Source organism: Neltuma alba, unplaced genomic scaffold (assembly GCF_004799145.2).
Source record: "Neltuma alba isolate B1F8T4 unplaced genomic scaffold, ASM479914v2 tig00012772_pilon, whole genome shotgun sequence".
NCBI classification, from domain to species: domain Eukaryota; kingdom Viridiplantae; phylum Streptophyta; class Magnoliopsida; order Fabales; family Fabaceae; genus Neltuma; species Neltuma alba.
Window position 1 is genome coordinate 136,143 of NW_021637180.1, and position 22,144 is coordinate 158,286.

The 22,144-nt window shown below is 30.9% G+C and overlaps 1 protein-coding gene across 1 annotated transcript; it reads left to right on the forward strand.

The window, feature by feature from the left end:
• Positions 1-10,953: 10,953 nt before the first annotated feature.
• LOC114730871 (uncharacterized) lies at positions 10,954-20,346 on the forward strand. Its single transcript, XM_028917974.1, has 9 exons — positions 10,954-11,009; positions 12,145-12,286; positions 12,366-12,641; positions 13,016-13,163; positions 13,517-14,482; positions 14,858-15,096; positions 15,615-15,688; positions 17,966-18,074; positions 20,320-20,346. Exons 1-9 carry the CDS (start codon positions 10,954-10,956, stop codon positions 20,344-20,346), a joined length of 2,037 nt encoding a protein of 678 aa, XP_028773807.1.
• The last annotated feature ends 1,798 nt before the right edge of the window (positions 20,347-22,144 follow it).

Here is a 22,144-nt window from a genome sequence, read left to right on the forward strand (position 1 = left end):
CAAGCTCCACTCACTATCTCCTATATATAGGCTCCTCAAACTCCTTCACTCTAAAGATTAGTCGATGTGGGACTTCTTAACATTGCTATTTTATCTACTTCCTATCATTTAATCAATGTGGGACTTCTTGACATCGCTATTTTATTCATTTTCTCATACACACACACATAAAATCAGAATTATTTTAATTACATATATGTATATTTAACCTCTACCTATTCTATAAAAATTTGTTTAAATATTAGATATATAAAAACTAGGATGTTACATTATTTAAACATTTATATCTATAAAAAAATATTTTTTGATACGAAAAAAAATAATTATAACACATGTATTTTCAAAATTTTTAATATGTTATAAAATTTTTAATTTCAATTATATTATAGAATTATATAATTTTAGTACCTCATGAAATATTGAAACTCAAGATTTTTTTAAATGGCTAGAAAATATTTTGAATGCTTATTTTCTTATTATATAATATAAATTATGTGAGTTTGGAAACTTGTATAAATCATTTAAACTTATGTTTGCATTAACTAAATTACTTTATTTTTTGGCCCAATAAGATAAAAAATTAAACAAACAGAAATTTTCAAAAATAAAAAAATAAAATTAAGATAAAGGAGAAAATCTTAAATTCTTCGATATAGTTTTAACTAAGATTTTGGAATTTAGTATTATGAAGGGTAATTTAGCAAATAAAAAGTATTTCAATATAAATTTGAATTAAAAAAATCTTTTTAAAATATTCTTAACAGAGTTAACATTTTTTTATTTAAATGTATGTTTTTAAAATACAGGAGAGGTCTGTGTAATTAAGACATCATATAGGGAGGTCAGAGTATTTTACTCTTAATTTTTATACAATTTATTTCTTAAGCTGGAAAAAAAACCATTTTTTCTTAAAATATTTTTGTTAATAATGAGTATCCTAAACTATATTTTGGTTTAATCTTGGTTATGAAGTTTTACGGCGTTAAGTGAGTAAAAATCGTATTAAAATAATCTTCAACAACCTTATAAAAAATACTGGCTGAAAAAAAAACCTTATAAAAAAATAATTTTTCCAGTCTTTCATTTCTGTATATCTAAAAAAGGTAAGAAAGAGAAATATCTAGTTTTCAACGATAATTCTTGTCATATATTTAAAATAAAGAAAAGCAAGTTACAAAGTAAAAATTTTACAAGTTTACTGTGAATAATAAAAAGGGAGAATCCCAATAAAATCCGGCTAAAATACCTAAATTCAAATAAAGGCCTACACTTTTAATAATTTCCTAATTAGGCTATGAGGCCTCATTAGAAATTTCTGAATGTTGTTAAATAACTAGAATTCCCCTCATTAACTAAAAAAATTAATTATTTTACCCTTTCAAGTTGTCCCTCATCTCTTATGATTATTTTTTGAGACTAAAAAACATATACCTAATTTTACGGTATTTAGAATTTGTATATATAAACAAAACCTTCAAGAGTATTCTAATAAAACATTTTAAATTACAACATAAATAGCATTGAAATAAATATTTTTTATTTTCTATTGGTAAATATTTATTTTAAAATTTTAAAATATCTTAATTACAAGTAATATTTAATACTAAGTTATTATAAATAACCTTTTTCGGTTGGAATCACTTGAGTAAATAAAACTAATGAAATTATGAGAACACAATATTAAATATTTCTTGTAATTAAGATATTTTAAAATCTTAAAATAAATATTGGGAAAATTAGTAAAAAATTTCTGTTTGAAATTTTAGTTAGCTAAAATGACCTGATTTGTACAAGTGCAAGTATGATCCGTGAGTGCAATTACACACAGTGAATGATATGTTGCACTCATGGATCATACTTGTACTTGCACAATTTCAGGTCCTTCTGGCCAATTCAAATTTCAAACAAAGATTTTTTTTAACGAATTTTCTCATAAATATTTATCAAAAAAATAAAAATATATTTATTTCCAGGTTATTTATATTGTAATTTAAAATGTTTATTTAGAATATTTTAGAGCTTTTAGTGATACACACAAATTTTAAACACTATAAAAACAATTGTGTTTTTTACTCCTATAAAATAATCATAAGAGATAAGAGATTACTTAGGAGGGAAAATAATTAATTTTAATTTTTAATTAAAAGGAGGCATTTTAGTCATTTGACAACATTCAAAAATCCTAAATTAGGTCTTATGGCCTCATTAAGAATTTGTTAAAAGTGTAAGCCTTAATTTGGATTTAAGCATTTCAGTCATATTTTTTTCGGATTCTCCCTAATAAAAATTTCTGCTAAGATTTTGTTTTCAAAAGGAACTTCAAAGGATATGGAATAATTTAAAAAATAATCCTCAACAACCTTTAAAGCAAGTTACAATGTCTTTTTTGACCATCATAAAACAACGTTGCATGCAGCCACTTGATTGAGCCACATAGCAATATAGCATGAAGCCCGAGAATCCTAATTGCAAGCCACACATAATATATGATGGCTTGTGAACAGTAATTTAATTAGGTGTGGAGCCAATAGTAAGCCATTTTTAAAAGTGCCTGGTGGAAGAGTTTTAATATATATATATATATATATATTGATGACATTGATAATTGATATTGGCATTGATATTGATTGGTGATTAGCGTGGATGCATGCGTGTGAAGTGTGTTGAAGTAACAAAAAAAAAAAACTCTTAACTGAGGGTATTTTGGAAAACATATGTCATATTTATGATTATTACCTAACTTAACTAATTTTTTTAATTTAATCAAATTAGTTAAATAGATCTTATATTGAGGATTGAAGAAGTATAATATTGCATGAGAGAGAGATCTAGAGAGAAGCGGACATCGATTTTTTAATGGGACATGTGAACACATCTAGACGTGGCTTTAATCCAAATGATTGATAAAAATGAACATCTCATTTGGAATTTACAAGAATGGAGAAACCTACTTCCACTTCCATGTTTAATATAATACTTCCCACCAAAATTATCAATATAATTATAACCTTAAAACTAACACTTAAGGTAAGTAGCATTTCTCTTCATTTAGAGACTTATTATTTATAAACCATGAATAATAATATACTATTTTTGGTTTTTAATATAAGATCTGAGTAACTAGTTTGAGAAAATTAAGAAAGTTATTAAATTATTTTAAATTATTTGTATTATTTATCATTTTTCTTCAAACTAATCTGCTTCCTTATAAATTGATATATAATCTAATGATGCTCATAAATATTTTAAGAAAATTATATAACATATGTTGTAATTAAGTAATTTAGTACTTTTTAATCTTTTAAAATTAGTCAACCAGATGACTGGAGGTAGCACTTTTCTTTTCTTACAAATGTCAACGCATGACTGTACTGAAATCTGAATAGAATTTTAGAAACTTATTTGTCCTCTGAAGATATATTAAAGGATTAGAAGTTAGTTGATTGCAGTTGTTGCTACATCTGATGGTTTGGATAATCATGTCTGGTTGAGCTGGCGTTCCTAGATGAGGCATCACAATCCCATGTGGAGCATCCTTTTTCATTTTAGAAAAATTTGATGTGCAAATGCAAGTTTTGTAAGTTCTCTAATTTGTTAATTAAGTCATTCCAGTTATTTCTTTTTGGGCCCTTATTATCCTCTCAATTATAAATATTAGTCTCTATATTTATAATTTATTTCTAATTTCTAATATATAGACATGTAGTGCTTTTCTTTTTCTGTTGGGCGATAACATGTAGTGCTTATCTGACAGGTAGTACGAATTTAAGAAATATTATCTCACATCTTTAATATAAGAGCTAGTTAACTAATTTGAGTAGATTAAGAAAACTAGTTAGTTAGTTATTTATAATAAATAGGTGTTGTTTTTTTTAAAATATCCTTACTAGTCAAGTATATTGACTAAAACTACTATTATTACAAGAACTACTTTAGAAAAAAATAAGTACGAAAGATAAAATGAATTGAAGTTTTATATTAAAAACCAAAATAAAAATCAAATAAACTTTTATATTAAGAATGAAAAGTCATATAAATTAAAATTTAAACCACCCCTAGCTCTACGTCTCTACGCTAGTCCAAGCACGCACTCCAAGTGGGCTTGTGGCCATTGTTTGATCATCAAGCCACCAAGCGTTAAACCCTCTCAGGTAAAAAAATAAAAAAGCTCTCTCAAATTTAGAAAAAAAAAATCAAAATGTACTCTATAACTTCTTTTTAAATTATTTTTTGAAAAAGATAAATTAATGAGGAGTGATAGTATTTTCTTAAACAAACGTTACTCGATACATTCTACTAAAATCTCTTTTTCTAACAAAGTGACTGTTAGCATAATAATTTTTTTTTTATTTTGATAATAAACAAATTTTATTTCATAATTTTATTTTCAAAACATCCCATTATTTTGTATTTTTGTCAATCAACGGCAACAACCCAATTAATAAAAATAAAAAAATTAATTAAAAATCAGATGAAATTGTAATGATTTAGAAATTAATTTTTTCTGAATTTTTTCCTTTAAAAATTAGTAAGGAAAATTATCTTTCAGTCAAACATGACCAAATAGGAATTTTGTAATTTGATAAAAAGGTCATATTACCCTTATGAATTAGAAAACCTACTGTAAAAATAATATTTACTTAATTTCTTGAAAAACATGTTGTAAACCACAATGCCAAACTTGTTAATAACATTAAATAACTTGCTAATTGCACTACAAGAGTTGAAAATTTTTTCATTTATTACGCACTAACTAATCTCTCAAAGTGTAAAAGACTCTAAGATCATGTAGTAATAGCATTATAAGAGTTCTTAATATGGTTACATGACTTGTTCACTGTATTATTGAAGTCATAAATATATCCCTTCTCTAATTTATAAGGACAATATGATCATTCTATCAAATTAGAAAATTCCCATTTGGTCATGTGTGACTAAAAGAGAATTTCTCTTGTTTGAAGTGATCATTTCCAACAATCACTTTTTTGTCATTTTCTCTAAGTTTTACTGTTTTTTTAAGAAGAATTACAATGAAATCTCAAGAAGAAAAAAAACTACTAATAAGTCTCAATAACAGGTTATAAGTTATCATTTCCATCGAATGAACTTTGGAGAAATATTTTGAGTTGAAATTACTAAATTTTTCCTCTGCCAACAGTTGAAATTACTAATTACTAAATTAGAACGATAATAATCCTGTTTTTATGCTTCTCTGGCAATTTTCTAAAACCTATTTTTGTATTATTGTTCGCTCTGTAAATTGCCTATTACGCTTTTGTTCATCTTCGGTTTCTTCGTTATGTGTTGAACAGCCCAATGAACCAAAAACAGACTTTGCCTCTAGGGAGCTCATTCTGATCATTGTTCTACATCAACAAATGAACATATGACTCAGCACTGATCTTAGATAAGGGGCTCTTACATTGCTCTGTTCACATATGTTCCAGCCAGTCAATCGTTATTCCAGTTCGCCATTCATCAACAAAACGAGCACGTATATTATCTCTGGATTGATCTTTAGATGGAAAGCTCTTAAATTGCTCTGTTCATATAATGTATTCCAATCAGGGAATCATTATTTCGGTTCTCCATTCATCAACAAATGAGCGCATATATTGTGGCACTCTGGACTGATCTTAGATAAAAAGCAATTACACTGCTATGTTCATATAATGTTAAAAGTACATGTTTTTGCCTCTATTTCTTTTGTTTCAATCTCTATCTTGTTTTGACCCAAAAAAAAAGAATCTCTATCTTGTTTTTTTTTTTGGGGGGGTTCGTTTCATTTAAAAGCGTTTTTAAAAAATGTTTTTACATAAATTGAGATGAAAATTTTTTTACATATTTATTTTTTTATATCGTAAAATTATTTTTAAAATTATATATTAATTTTCACCAAAACACTTTTTAGAGGAGCACCGAGCAATAAGAAGGTTGAACACCCTTTTAGAGGAGGACTGTGTAGTAAGAAAAGGGTGAAGAAGATTTTTCACCTAAATTTTAAGGGTAAGGAGAATTATAGAAGTTTTCTCGAAAAAAAGATATAAGTTTCTTATAGTGAAAATTAATAAATATCAAAAGATTAATGTTATTTTTGCGCTCACGTAAAATATCAAGATATCATTTTGATTTGCTTTGGTTATTGGATTATCATTTACCGTGGTAGCGTTGGTAATTAAAAAAAAACACTTTTTTTGGCGTGTTTAAACAATATCTTATTAAAATATTGATACAATTTGACTTAAATATATATTATTTACAAATTTTTTGCACAGAATTTATAAGTCAATTTATAAATATTTCTCCAGAATTTATAAATTTTCCTTTAGAAATTTGCAAACCCAACTATTATTAAAAACAAAAATGTGTTGGCCATAAAACTATACTATTTCCTATTTTAATTATAAGACTTTGTTTGTAAACTATAAGTGAGATCTTATAACTAGGACTGGAGATAGTATTTCCCACAATCTTAAATATAAAACCCATTTTATAGTACAACTAACTACAAAATGAGCTAATTATACTACAAAATAAATTTTACTTATTTTTTTAAATTATATACCGGTGCTTGACTTAATGGTTAGTGTTTTCTTGGTTTGACCAAACGTTATTGGTTAGTAAAAATTGAGGGAAAATTGCTGAAGAGTCTTGGGGGGGGGGGGAACAAATAACACTAAAAAATGTCAAGAAATGAAATAAATATGAAATCCCTATAGACTTGAGTGTGATCTGAAAAATATATGAAAAGACACCCTTAAACTTAAAAGGCAAAGTAAAGAAGGAGAAAAAAGTTTGAGAGATCATGACTTGAATGAAGATGCACAGCCTAAGGAATGTTGGTCCATGGAAAGCTTCAAGATCAGCATCTTACCTTCACGGTATACGGATGCAGAGGAAGCCAATATTGGAGTCAGAGTTCAATTTGAAGGGTATGGAGGTTTTTCTCAAGGAAAGTCCATCTACCATATCTCAGTTGGGTTTTTTGTTGGTACGGATATGATCTGCAGGAATCTGAATAAGAAACCCAATTTGGGGTTCTTAGCATATCTTAGCCCATTGCTTCAACTGTTTGCCGGTCGAGTATATTAGGAACTGCTCTTGAATTTTCAATGGCTCTTTTTTTCCTACGGGATTTTCTCTAGCTGTATGTTCAATGCTTTCGGTGTTAGTTATCAGACGTGTCTTCTTTAAGCTCAGTGTTCCACTCATATTTGCAAGGTCTAGATTTCATCCCAGCATCATGATCAAGTACAGCTTTGGTGAAATTTCTGAGTATTACAAGCATTCTCACTATTTATATGGGATTTCCGACTTCAAGTTGTTTCTTTGCCCATTTTATTCAAACCCAATGTGGGTGGATGCCCGTTATTCCTCTTTTGAGAGTGAAGTTAGTGGCATAATCTTCTTCGTCAACTTTTTGTTGGTGAATTCTTCGTCTTGGGGAGCTACAGTTCGAGAATTCTTCAGAAGAGGCATGACCTTGCTCATGTTCTGCATATGGATCTTCAGCTTTGCTTTTGTGGATTGACATGTATTTTATCTTACTGCAGCTAATTGGAGGCTATTGTATCCTTTTACTCTTTATGGTTTTGGAGGTTTTAATTATGGTTGTGGTGCTTGTGTCTGAATATCTGTTATACTTGTGGAGTCTAATTATGCTGTACTGGCGTTCTTATATTCTAAATATATTTGATCATTTTATCAAAAGAAAAAGGCACCCTTGTCCCTTTTAAAAGACACAACCTTGTCAAGTTCTTTACAATCAATCACCTACAGGTTACTACCAGTTTGGTTGACTATTGCCATTGCCTTCAAATGTTATCTCTTCATCTTCAAGGTTTCCTTTGAAATCACCTGTAAGTTTTTGTTTTCAAAAGGGTTAACATTTTAGATATTCTGAAAGTATTCACGAGCCAGCACTCAATACCTTAAAAAATCTTTTTTGGCTTAAATATATCCAGGAAGTTTTATTTTGGAGCATTTGTGCTTTGAATTATCATATATCGTTAAATTTGACTTGTTAAAGACATGGGTCAGACCGCATCATTTAATGATCAAAGTTAATGGTGGATAATAGTTAGGATATATTTGCTACGAAATTTTCAGAATATTTAAGAGTTAAAAAAAAAATTCACATACTATGTACTCCTTCATAAAGACTCTTACAGTATTTAAGCACCTTATTCCTTTTGAAAACCATTTGCCTGTGCATATATGAACCCTGCTCTATTATTTACATGGTGATACTATAAGAAGTCGACTTGGGCATATTACACGGAAGCATCGGCACCTTATCATTCTTTTATTAAAGAAAATGACTATTTTCAAGAAATTACTTTCACTTAATTGAGTAAAATATGTAAAATGTCCCATTTTGCATGATACCTACAGAGCTTCCCTACAAGAACACAGAATCTGAAACTGATAAAGAAGATATTTAGTGGTATATAAAGTGCTTCATATGGGGACAATAATTAGAATGGAGGATCTATACGGGGAAAAAATTTATAAACGAGCATCAGGCCACAACTCTTTCATTTATTCATACTCAGAATTTACATTTATTAATAACATTATTCCATAATGATTTTTAACCTTCCCTGCCACAAATGTTATATAACATTCAAAATCATAATGCTTATCAAATCTCAGTCATTTAAAAATTTAATATGGATAGTCCATATTTCATTTTTTATATTTCTGTTTCTTAAAAAAAATTTTTTTTCCTATAATAGGTAGATAATCCAAAATAAATATAATCTTTTGATTATAAGTTTTTTAAAAAATATTTTTTATTTAAAAATTATTAGTTAAAAATTTTAAATATAAACCATTAAAACTATATCTGAGTGGTATAGATTTTACTGCAATGATAAGTATTATGGTGTTCATTACTATGATGAATACCGAAACTGACAAGCATCAAAACTAATTCCTAATGTAGTAGGCTCTGCTGCTAAATTACCCACTGCTGACTGATTTCTAGTATAGCCATACCACGGTGGTAGTGAACAAATAAAATATATTAATCAATCTCTACAGAGCATGCCAATATCCTGATCTCAAACTATATAACTAATTACAAATAAACCCATGACTTACAAAATATCATTATAATATTTAATATTATATTTAATTAAAAATTTACATTACTTATGCAATATTCTGTGGAACTTAATGTTCAAATAAATCCAATGTGGATCCCTGCTTTAATTTTGCACGCAACAAACTGTAAAATTTGGATGTTAGAGACAAGTCTTTTGTTTAGCGATTTGTTTAGTTTAAATTACACTACAAAATATATCTTATATTTATATTTAGGATAGGAGAAGTAATAAATAACTCCAATATGAAATTGCTCCCTCCCTCACATGCTCTCTAGATACCTTATCTAATGTCATTCTTTCATTCTCTTTCCTCAGTATACTTTTTGAAGAACTTTAGAGATTAATGTTCAAAACAGAGGAACTATGGGAGACAATTACGCCTTGCCTGAGAAAATAACTGAAACTAGGCAGAGATGATGATACTCCATAAGGTCTGCAGAGGAAATCAGCACAAACCGTAAGAGAGGAGAGGTTTCAAACCAAAATTGGAAGAAAAGGGAGATGAAACACAGTTGAAATTCCAAGCAATTGAAAAGTGATTCAAAGAAAACATATGTGATGCAAAGGACAGACTAAAATGAATTCACCATGATCAGGGAAGTCATTTTGAAAATATAAATCGAGTGTTTTGTTTTTTTCTTTCCTTACTTAGCTTAACGATATAGGGTACCATTTTAAGTTAAAAAAATAGCAGTTCATCATACTTATAAGGTTTGGTCTCTTGAGCTCATCAAGATTAGAATCTGCTTCTAAATTTAAAAAGTACTGACAAACATATTTATAGATTACTCAGTAGCAAAACCCGCATCTTGACAGTAAGATTTGAACTCATAATTTTGTAAGTTATGAGCTAACTCTTTAATCACATACATACTAAGTACTATTCACAGTTGTTGATTTATCGATCCTCCTACATATCTATTTTATTTTTATTTTTTTATGGTTTCTCTTATTCAATGATTTAATTTAAAATTAACCCTAAAAATATGTTTTCTGTCATATGGAATTGTTTGAATGAAGTGAATTGCAATTTTTCCCTTACCCGACTTAATCTGGTTTTGATAATCTCTAACATAGAAATTTTAGTATATTTATTTTTATATTATAATCAAATATATCATGACTATATAAAATTTCAACAAAGAAACTACCTCATTTATAAATAATCAGCATTGTATTTTGATTCTCAGCAGGTCCTAACAATATGGGACCTCCACCTAATTTTATATAGAAAAAAATTATTAGATAAACAATTTCCTTTACGTAGAAACAACTTTTCTTCCTTTCTATTTTCTTTTCTTTTCTTTCGTTTTATTAAAAAGTTTTTTTTCCCCTTTTATCCGTAAAAAACTAAGGATAAAACAATGACGATTTTGGCGGCAAGCGTTCTATCCGCACTTTTGAATTTACCATTCTACCCTCAACACTACCTTCGCCTCAAAACTCAAAACATTAACGGGTGAAACTAAAGACACAAACTTTCTTGATTTTGAGATTCGAATAACAAAACGAATTCTTCAATCTAACAACAATTGAATTCCTGTCTCGAACATCATTAATTGACATACTGAATTGCTATAACATATTTATTGCCTTTGATCCATTTATGCAACCCGGGCATTCTGTTATGAAGTTCTTCGTCGATAGCTTCATTTTTCGATTTTTACGAACTCCCATTTCTCAGGTCCTCTTTCGCAATCTCTTATGCTTTTATGTTTATGCAGAATCATCTATTTGTCCTTAGGAAGCTGATTGATTTTCTATGTTCTGGAATTTGAAGCAGAAATTAGGAGCTTGGTTGGGAAACATCCGGGTAATAAGAAAGTTGTGCAGGTTGTTCTTCATGGGGAAAGGGAACGATGGGTTCTGCATTTTTCCTCTTACCAGTTTGCAAATTGGGTAATCTCTCCCTCTTTTTTTTCCCGGTATAAACAAAGTTGTTTCTTTTTTTCGCATGTACGAAATTGTTGCGAATATTAATTTAAGAATACATTATGTGATTGTGAGAAAATTAAATTTATTCGCAATGCATTATGATTTGTCTTTTTTTTAAAAAAATTATTATGTGGATGGCTTGTTTGGAAAACCCAAAAACACTTAAAAATACTTTTCACGCAATCCAAGAAAAATGCCTGTCATATACTTACAGTGCAAATAACTTTGTACAAAGTTAGTCGGATCGTATGCATGTTATGTCCTTTTGCCTCATATTTAGAAATTCGATTTTAGTTCAAGTTCATTATTGTTGCTTGATCCCTAACTCAAAGGTTTTCTTATATGATGCTCTTAATGCTGCCGAATTTTGAGCTTCATATGACTTATTTAATCCAAAAAATAGCAAGTACATATACAATTAAGTACCACGTGATTAGGATTTTCAAAATAGAATTTATGAGACTTTTGGTATCTCAAAATACAACAATGGCAACATTGTACACTTTGGCCCTATTTTAATATGTTTTGTTATAATTTCTATCAAGCATTCAACTTGTTAATCATAAGAGGTCAATTTAAAAAAATAAATAAAGAGCACACGAACTCTAAGTACATATGATGTTGCTTCATTTAACAGTATGGTTTAATGATAACTGCATAGATTTTTAGGTCCCATTTGTTAGGAAACATTAAGAGTGAGAGGTAAAGATTGAAATTAGGATTAAAAATACCTATTGAAAGAGCGTTTAGTATAAATGATTACTTGTTTGGAATTGGACAAACCCATACAGGTGGAATTGGGCAATTCCAAGTACCAAGTAATTGCTTATACTAAACATTTTTAGTGGGTTTTTTCAATCCCAATCATAATCTTTACCTGTCATTTTTAATGTTTTATACCACACGAAACTTTAAGAATTCTATTAACAAAAGTAATAGAAGTATGAGGAAGACAATTAGTCATAAAGGAATTTTTTGGATGCGTCATTATCCAGTGCAATTACGTTATTCAATGACCTTGGATATTGTATGGTGTTATTTTCTTAGTTTCTCTACATTCGACCATATTTTAAGCATCTTTTGTGATGTAATTTTTCAGAGATTTGCAGTCTTACCTCTCAGATATTAGCCTTTTCCTTGCCAATGATAGTAAAATGGCATATATTTTGGTTGACAATCGACCTTGGTTGAGAGACTTAGGGTACCAGAGCACGCACTTGTGGCAATTGATGATTACCAAGGTGACTTAACCACATGATTTTATATTGATGTTATTTCATCCTTGAAACAAACCTACATATATAGCTTTCTAAATTCCAGTCAAGGTTATCGCCTTTTGCCATTTCCAAAGCTCGCGGAGATCAGAGAAAGGAGGTTTGTGAATCGAGCACTACAACTAAACAAAACAAGTTTCTAAGCTGGTCCTCATTAATCCAAGAATTAACGCGGTCGAAAAAGAAGGTTATGCTTCCTGTAAAAAATCTAAGGAATTCCCTGCCCTTCTGCTTTGAATTGCATAGGACCCTCCATGGCTTTATTGTATTTGAAGTTGCATGGAAAAATGTTTGTGGCATCAGTTATTTGAATGAGCTTCAGGTACAGTTTCTCCTACATGCTCCATATTATGTTTGATGTTTACCTTCTATCCTACTCCCTTCGTTTCTTTTTTATAAGAAACAATTAACCAAATCAGCCGAAAAAAGAATTGGTTAAAATTAGTTAGAGATAATAAAGAGGATTGTAGAAGAGAGAGAATATGTGGTGGGGAGAATACCTCAAGAGCCGTGTGATAATAAATGTATTGATATTAAAACGAGTGATTAAATGGGAAAAAAATGAGAAATTAATAAAGAAAATTTGAATGTCTTTTATAAACAGGAACAAGTCACTGGTTTTAGTTGTTCTTATAAAAAGGAACGAAGGGAGGGAATATCATGTACTATGGGTCTAAACATTTTTATTACTCGCAGACTGATACCTTAATGTACATCCAAGCTAAATTCATGCAAAGATGGGAATTTGACAGCATAGCTCAAGCAGCAAATTGTATGTCTTTGTGGTTTTCAGGAAAACTATCTGAACAGATGCAGTTGAAAGAGCATTTGGATTCTATTGCAGGTAAGTAAGACAGAGACTCTTGACTTCTGTTTGAGTGTGCATCTCATATGTTTGAACAATTGGACGTAGGATAGTTTTGATCCACTATTATCCTCAAGTTACAAAAAGTATTCGGTTTTAGAATCTTCCTGAGTGCGACTATTCAAAATTCAGGGGACCTTATCAGTATTGCTACTTTATGCATTTTCACAAGGTTTGCCTCATCTTTCAACTGGTCCATTTTATGCGTGATATAACTTGACAAGTCACTATTGTTCAATGACAAGAGAATATGATTTGTTGCTAGAACCTTTAACTTATGGACTGAAATGAAGTATTTATAAATTTGTTTGGTATCTGCATTCTTCCTTCAGGGGATCATTTTTATGATGCATGTGAAGATCTTTCTGGAACTGGACATGGTGATAAGGATGACAAGAATAGTATCTGCAATAGTATTCTAACTGCTGAGGATAACTCTGTCAATGGTCTGGACACAAATATTGAAGAGTTTTCTGAGAACACTGAACCGAAACCAGGCATAGAACTCACAACTTCTCCCCTTTCTGGACCTAATAAGAGAAGAAAAGTAATTAATTCATGTAGTGATAATCCTGACGAGGTTGAGAATTATTGCAAGGAAATGCAATCTGTGACAAATTTTGAGACATCTAGTAATGTTTCTGAGGATGCAGCTAAAGCCACTCAATATAAGGATGTTCTAATATCATTTAGGTTTAATGACCATGACCTCCCTTTTAAATTAAAAGAAGTTATAATATCTGATCTTCGATTACTTACTTTGTTAGAGGCGGGGCTCCCATCTTGGGTCATCTTCCTCCAGTCATACCCAGTAGTCTGCAATCTGTATCGCCCGTGGATGTGCCCGCTGGCTCGGGTTTTATATGTGACAATCTCACTTGCCACTGTCCTCATTGGATTATATGACTTGTACAAGAATGTTCCAATTCTTAAGGCCACTGCATCTCATTTATTTGGCCCTTTTTTTGATTGGATAGAAACTTGGGACATGGTTTCAAGGATTAAATACCTAGGAACAATGTTGTTTCTGCACAATTTAAGAAAGGCTTTTGGCTGGTGTTTGGCATTGGCAAATGCAGTACGGTCCTTTTTCACAGTTCTAGTTCGTCCTCTCACAAAGCCATTGGTGATGGTCTTTGAATTTCTTCTTCCCACCTGGAACATTCTGTTTGAAGTAGTAGAAAGCATCTTCTATGCTGTTTGGGATGTGATTGATGCTCTGGGCGACATGGTAGGACTACTATTGGAGCTTCTCTTCACACCACTGTGGTTCATTGTCACTATTGTTTGGAGTGTTAGTAAGTCATTTTATGCTTTGGACTTCTGTATTGTCCTTCTTCTTTTTTTTTTAAATTACTGCCTTTGATGTTTAATATAAGAGCTAGATAACTAATTTGAGATTATTAAAGAAATTATTTAAATTAGTTATTTATAATAAACGAGTATAGATTTTCCTAGAATACTCTTGTTAATCATGTGTATTGGAACTATCTCTTAATAAAACCTTGTGACATGTACAATCGATAGGGATGTTTTGGGAAGAAAATTATTAAATTTAGGAACAAGGTGAACATTTTGTCTGGCTCTTATATTAAAGACTAGAGACAGTAGTTATTTATCTTACAAGTTCTACTACTAATTACTTATAAATTATTGTTTGCAATGTCCTCCAGCATCTTCAGTCCTATATCCTATATTTTGGATTTCCATTGAAATTGTATATGCTCCTATACGTCTACTTGTAGCAACGTCCAGTTTTATGGCTTCCATATTTAGTTGCATGGTTAATATACTTGGAGCTACATGGCAGTTTGTTAGTAGCATCTTCCAGCTTGCATCAACTTCTGAAGCAACAGCTAGCAGAAGTGAAGTTTCCATGTGGCGTGCTCTTTGGAAGGACTTTTTTTCCCAGGTTGTTAGATGGTACATTGGTGAGTTAAGGCTTCAATCTACCTATGAAGTATTTCACCAAGGACATCTAACATCAAACTTTTCTTAAGTGCAAAAGTATGCATGAAGTTTTTTAAATGGTACAAAAATATCATAATTGTTAAATCAATTAATGTTGACTGTTTAGCAAAAATGTTGATCAAGAAAATAGTGCAAAAATACACATGAAGTTTTCAAAGTGATGTAAAAATACCATGCTTGTTGGAAACTTCATGTGTATTTTTGCAATATTTTCTTGGTTGACATGTTTTATAAATGGTCAACATTAGTTGACTTGTCGATTGTGATATTTTTGCACCATTTTAAAAATTTCATGTGTACTTTTATATTCAATGAAAGTTTATGATGTCTCGTGCTATTGGCGAGATACTTCATAGGTAGTTTAATTTTCACCTTAACCCCACATTAGTGAACTTTGAAATATGGTTGTTTTATAAAAGAAAATTATCCTGATTGTATGTGAATTCATACATATGCCAGATATTCCGTGCTCTCAGGCTTATACTAAATGGAGTTGCTGAATTCCTTGCAGCATGTAACAGGCACAGACTAAGGTATACTTTTACTCAATTTTACTTGAAGAGAAGGAAGAGAGTAGGAAGAAAAGAGAGGGTAAGTAGAAGAAAGTTAGAAAACAGAGAGATAAGAGAGGAACTGGAAGTCTGGATAGTACTCTTGTGTGGATTCACATCATAGCAATGCAAACTGGCCCCTCCCTCATATATGTGTGTGTGTGTGTGTGAAAGAGGTCGGATCCATGTTTAATTTTAGGTCCAAAAAGTCAGAAAACTCAACAGCCAAGATGTGGAATAATTGAGAGAGTTAATCCCTATAAAGATAGGGTCAAAGTGACAATATATTAGGAAGGTGAGATTTCTCATATTTTAGGAAAATTTTCCTTAACATATGTCAGATGCTACGAAATATTCCTTTCTTTTTTCTAAATTAATAATCTCGCAATAAATACAACACTTGACAATATTCTAATTTAATTTATATATCTTAATTAGGGTGAGATCCTAATTAAAATGGCTCTGACAATCAAGGATGAGCCCAAACCCAAAGTCTAACATATACAATGTAAACCCCATGTCTGATTATAGCAGACCTCAACAGCTCCAACTAACCTAACCAACTCCATAAAATAACTAGCTCTAATTAACTTACTCTCATATATTATTATTCAAATAACAGAGAGCTTAATCATATATGGTGGTTTGTGAGAGTTGACTATGCATACTATTGGCTTCTAGAAAAAGATTTTGAGTGGGAATTTATTTGGTCCTTATGTAATTTCGGTGAGATGATTATTCATTTAGATAAAACTTTACTACTGAGTTAGCAGTGGTTTAATAAAAACTACTTAATAGTTTCTCAAACTTGACAAAAGTTAAATGAAGAGAATAGCACATAACGGTTCAATTGTTGTATTAATGTCAGTCTTTTCTTATGATATATAAAGTTGCAAAGATATAACCTACCTTTTTAGTCTTTCATATTGTGCTTTACAATTTAATTTTATGAAGTTTTGTGATGCCAAAGCACGCTCACAGACTAATTCTAAGGCAACACAAAGGGATACAGGAGAGAAAGATAGAAACAGAGGAGGGGGAAGGGAAACAGAACAGAAATTTCTTTAACACACTTGTTCTATTTATAGGCTAAGGTTTCCTTCACTTTAAGGAAACCTCCCCCTTTGCTATAGACTTGCTGAAAATAGTTTTAAAGAAAAAAACATATCCCACTTCTTGAAAAAATAAATTTGTAATTCTCCCCCCAAACCAACCCTATTAATTGCAACCAATATGGGGTATTTTTCATGAGAGTATTTTAGAAAAATAAACGTCTTTTTAATAAATAATTAATTTAAAAAATATGTAAATGAGCTATATAGAGTATCCTTTAAAAAAACTAGCTTGTACTGAATAATAGGAATCTTCCTTTATAGCATTTTCGGTTAACATTATTTATATATTGGGAAGCATTTGGATTTGTTTCAAACTACAAAGTAGAGATGGTAATATGAGTGACCCAACTGAGGATTGATTGAAGGACCAACGGGTTGGTCCTAAGAGAACCGAATGTTCAAAGCATTTGGATTTTTTTTTTTTGAAGAAAATGTATGTTAATTCCTAAATATCTAAAATAACACATCAAAATAAAAGTTATATTTAATAAAACATCAAATTCAAATATCCCAAATTATTAAACATACATCACATCACAAATTGAAAAAGGAATGAGAAAATTCGAAAGAAAAAAGAAAAAATTGAGGAAGGAGATACAAAAGAAGAATGAAGAAGTTAAAAAAGCTCACTTTTCATATTTTTAAAAAAGAAGTAACATGGGCTGGTTTGCTTCTGTTTGGCGGGTTAGTCCCGCGGAGTCAACTCATATTATCAATTCTATTGTAAGGTATTATAGCGTTGATCCCTCCTCAATGCTCATCCTTAAGGGCAATTCTACTATAGGGTATTATGTCACACGTAATTAACCTTTCTAACCTTTAAAACTTTACAATAAACCTTCCTGAACTTTGACATTTATGCAAATAACTTTTACAGGGTTTATCTGAATATAACTCAAAGTTTAAGAGGATTATGTGTACATATAAAATTTAAGAGGTATAAGATTGATTAGTTTGGGGTTATTTGCATAAACTTGACATTTGAGGGGTTTATTATTAATTTTTAAAAGGTTAAAGAGATTATTTCTGCATAATTCCAAGTGTAAGGAAGTTTTATGTGATTTAGCTAGTCTACAACTACTTCATCATTGGCAATAGAGCAATATTATAGGCACTAACCATAAATTGGCATGATGGCATGCAGCATTTATCATCATATACAAGATTTTATCAGAGCATTATGTCAGAAGTGCCGAAGATCACAGCAAATACATTTAAGAGACGGTAGAACAATTTGGGTGAACCAAAATCTGGTGAGGACCTTCAAATGTCTTAATTTTGTGATTTTAGCTTCTCGTTATGTTCAACCTTATTTACTTAATTAAAATGTTGTTTATGATGGAGAACCCGATACTCTTTCATGTAACAAAGTGTTTAAGGGCATTGGAAATTTGTTTCATCTCATGTGAGGTTTACTAGTGAAAGGAAGGTTATTGAAAACGAGAAGATAAACTTTATGAATTGAAGAAAAGGAAAGCGGAAAAAGCTTTGTTATGAGTGGGTGTTCTCATTGTTGTTCTTAGTAAATACTCCCTCATCCCTTTTACACAGAATAACTAATACTCTACGATAAGCAAAATATAGTTAAAGTTACTTGAATTAATAAATATGTTAAAAGTACAAATTTCTTTTCACAAATACCCTCATTCAGTAATTGATCTCATTAATAAATGCTCCCAACAAGAGGTCGTTGTTTCTTACAAATAGGATTAAGAGAACTCTAAAAAAAATTTTCTTATAAAAAGGACCGGAGGCTGGAGGGAATAATGAATAAAGGGTGCACTAAAAACTCACTCCTTTAGAAATGCTTGGAGAGCGGAGAGCCTGCTTGCTTCTTGGAGGCAAGTAAAGAGAATATGGTTAGTTTGACGGGCTAGGGATGAAATTTTTTTTTTTAATTTTGAAGTTTCTTTTATCTGTGGGCCCAACTACTTTGATCGTGGGAATTTCTACATTTAAATCTCTCATAACATGAAGGATCAATGTTCGGATCCTAACTGAGAGAAGTGACTACATTTAATACCTAATAATGTCTTGAATATGATTGTTTCTAATAGAAAAATACCTATGCATAGCCCAAAAAAATCCTTTTAATTGTCAACTCAAATACATAATGCATAAAAGAACTACATGATAGAAACTATATTATAAGCTACTAAGTCATACATTGAGCAGCATAAGTGCTCTGTGAGAAAGTTAACCAAAAAAGGCAACTTTGCAAAAAAGTTATGGCCTTCACGGGCTTGAAGGATGGTTCGCTATCCTACTTGAGTACCCAGTCATTATAGGCCTGTTTAGAACAACTTATAAGTAATTTATAAGTAGCTTTTTAATAGTAATTTACGGGATGCGAGGCAAATATATGAAAAGAGTTTTGTCTAACTTACGTAAAACGTGTTTATTATGGGATTTTTTAAGTCCTCCCAAGCAGGCCCTATATTGAACTTGTTATATTGATATCATAGTACAAAGTCTTAAGAGTGATAGGCAACAAGCAGGAAGGCAGTGGTTGCTTGTATACTACTTCTCCTATCCCTAATGTAAGACTTATTTAACTAATTTAGTTAGATTAAGAAAGTTAGTTAATTATAAAATGTATGACATGTTTTTTTTAAATATATACTATAATCATCTTCTTTGATATCCTCTCTCCCCTCTTCTACTTAATATTGTTGAGAGAATATCAATAGAGATAATTTAAAAAAAATTGATAAATATAAAAAATAGGTTTTATATTTAAGATAAAAATCAATTCAACAATTAGATACTATATTAAAAACTGGAATAGTATTTGCTTGAATTTATGGGAGACAAAAATTCTAATAATATGGGCTATGAGAGGTCATAATCTAGTCTCTCAGAATTTTCTAGTCATGTTTGGTCATTTTTTTTTGGTGAAGAGGAGGGCTTAGCCCATTACAAAGAAAAACTACACATGAGGGGATAGAGATCCCATATAATCTTGGTGCACAAGGGCCCTCAGCGAGTCTGGGACCGTATCAATAAAAACAAAACTGTGTACCCAGCAACTTTGTTGGTATCTCTTGGTGTATATTGAAACTGTATACTCCAGTTCCTTTTGCTCATCTCGACAATCAAAGTCATGTTTGGTCATTCATACAATGATTATCTGTATAAACCTATGAAAGTGGGAGAATTGTGCGTGGCCCAATTGTTTTTCCCCCGCAATTCGAGGCATGAAAAATGGTACATTTTGAACAAATATTTCTCATCAAGCACTACAGAGATGTCTTATTCTTTTTTTTTTAAGATAAAAGAAAATAATTCTTATAAGATTTAGGTTTCCCAAATTAATTGAATATTCAATTTGCGAAAAAAATGACTATCACTTTTCACCCAAATTATTTTTAACAAAAATCTAAGACAAATTAAGGATTCGTTTAATGTTTTGAAGTTATTTTTTATGTGTTGCCAGAATAAACTATCATGCAAGGAATTTCTGAATCCTTAAAACCAATTCTTGAATTCCATTTGCAGGAAGAGGAGAAGAGTAAAGTTGAATGAACTGGAAGTTCCATCATTCTGTGGGATTGCAAGGTGCAAACTAATCTTAGACAAACTTGACATCAGATCAATGCAATTTACATTGAGTTTTAAGATTCTTTTGTTGGAACACAATTTTGATTCATTTCTTACTTGCAATATTTATTTCCATGGTTTTGTTTTCTTGCCAGCTTTGTTTTCCTATTTTCTTATGATTTTCGAGTTCCGTACTCGATAATCATCATCAATTGCATATAAAATGTACAGGGGACCTGTAATTGATGACAGATCCAATAGTTACAATCTTGTAAATTGAAAAATGAGTAGGTCAAAATAAATCAATGTTTGCACACTTAAGAGTCTCAAAACATTTAGCTATTAAATCTTTCTCTTTGTTTTTTTTTTTTTTTTTTGCTCTTGATATACAAGAGGGCTAGAGTCCAAAGTAAAGAAAACTAATAACTCAAGCGATTAAATCCCAGCATATCACTTTCGCAAATGTTCTTCAGTGAATCAGCAACCATATTTGACCTTCTGGGTATATGCAGCAAGGGCAAATCACATGCATTTCTCTTTAATGACCGAGCCTGCATAAACGCCAAGAATATTCGAAAGCATCAATAGAAACTTTTGAATCTGATTCAAAAACAACTCTTCTAAAACCAAACTCCCAGGCTAAATTTAACCCTTTTAAAATTGCTCATTCTTCAGCCTATATAACCCTACAGTCCCCTATGAAATGAGAAAAACCGACAATCCAAGAGCCATTAGTGTCTCTAATCACATCCTACTTTCTTAGTAGACAAAGAAACGGCCGCATCAACATTGACTTTAACCCAACTACTAACTGGAGGTTGCCATCCTGGTATGGTATTAGATAAACCTTTTGAAATTGAAGTAATTGGTTCAGAGGACTGTACATAATTTTTCCAAGCGTTCAAAACTACTATAACAGGTTCGTTTGACTTTTGAAGATCATCTTGAAACATGTGTTTATTTCTTTAATTCCATAACAACCAAAGTGAGACTCCTCATATAAGATTCCAATCCGTAGTCACAACAACTCCCACATCATTAGAGAGATTCCAGGTCATCCATTCTGGTAAAGAGAGTGAGAAGAAATGAGATAGATACCTTAGATGAACAACGTATAGCCACACTTCTTTTGCATACGAACAATGCCTTTAGATATGAAGAGCAATTTTAATTCCAGCATCACAGTGAGAACAATTAGGAGAGCTTGTGGACCATCTACTCTTCCATTCTCTAGTGGGCAATCTGCTATGAAAAGTAATCCATAAGAAAACACTTATTTTCTCAAGTCCACGCCACTTCCAAATATGCTTTAAAACATAATTTTAAGCATGAGAGTTGGTTTTCTCAATCATTTGGTAAGCACTCTTAACAGAGAAGTTCCCATGAGCAGAGTTTTTCCATGTCATAACATCATTTCCTGCACCGTCAAAAGAGAGGGATTTGAGTAATCAATCTCTGCATCACTTCCTGATTAACCACAGTCTGCAAGCGATCATAATCCCAACTTCCAAACTTAGTCCAATCCACAGTCTCTCTCTTCTGTTGGAATAGAATGAGGTTCATGTTTTCTCAAGCCCACTTAATAAGAATTTTTGCCTACTAAATCCAATCACTGCTGCCTGATCTTCGGTTGTCAGTTTGGCCAGGGCCGGTGGGTGGAGCACCTACGGTTGCGCTCGACGGTGAAGGAATTTTTTCATTTTACTCGACGGCACTCATATCATTTTACAGGAAAAATGGATACTTCTTGAAACTTACATATTTCGGTAGTAAACATGTCATT

Bases quoted from the DNA above. Each gene is read 5' to 3' on its own strand.
- LOC114730871 (XM_028917974.1), top strand. From the start codon at position 10,954: ATGGGGAAAGGGAACGATGGGTTCTGCATTTTTCCTCTTACCAGTTTG. The intron at 13,164-13,516 runs GTAAGTAAGACA...TTCTTCCTTCAG, and splicing joins GCATTTGGATTCTATTGCAG to GGGATCATTTTTATGATGCA. The intron at 14,483-14,857 runs GTAAGTCATTTT...AATGTCCTCCAG, and splicing joins CACTATTGTTTGGAGTGTTA to CATCTTCAGTCCTATATCCT.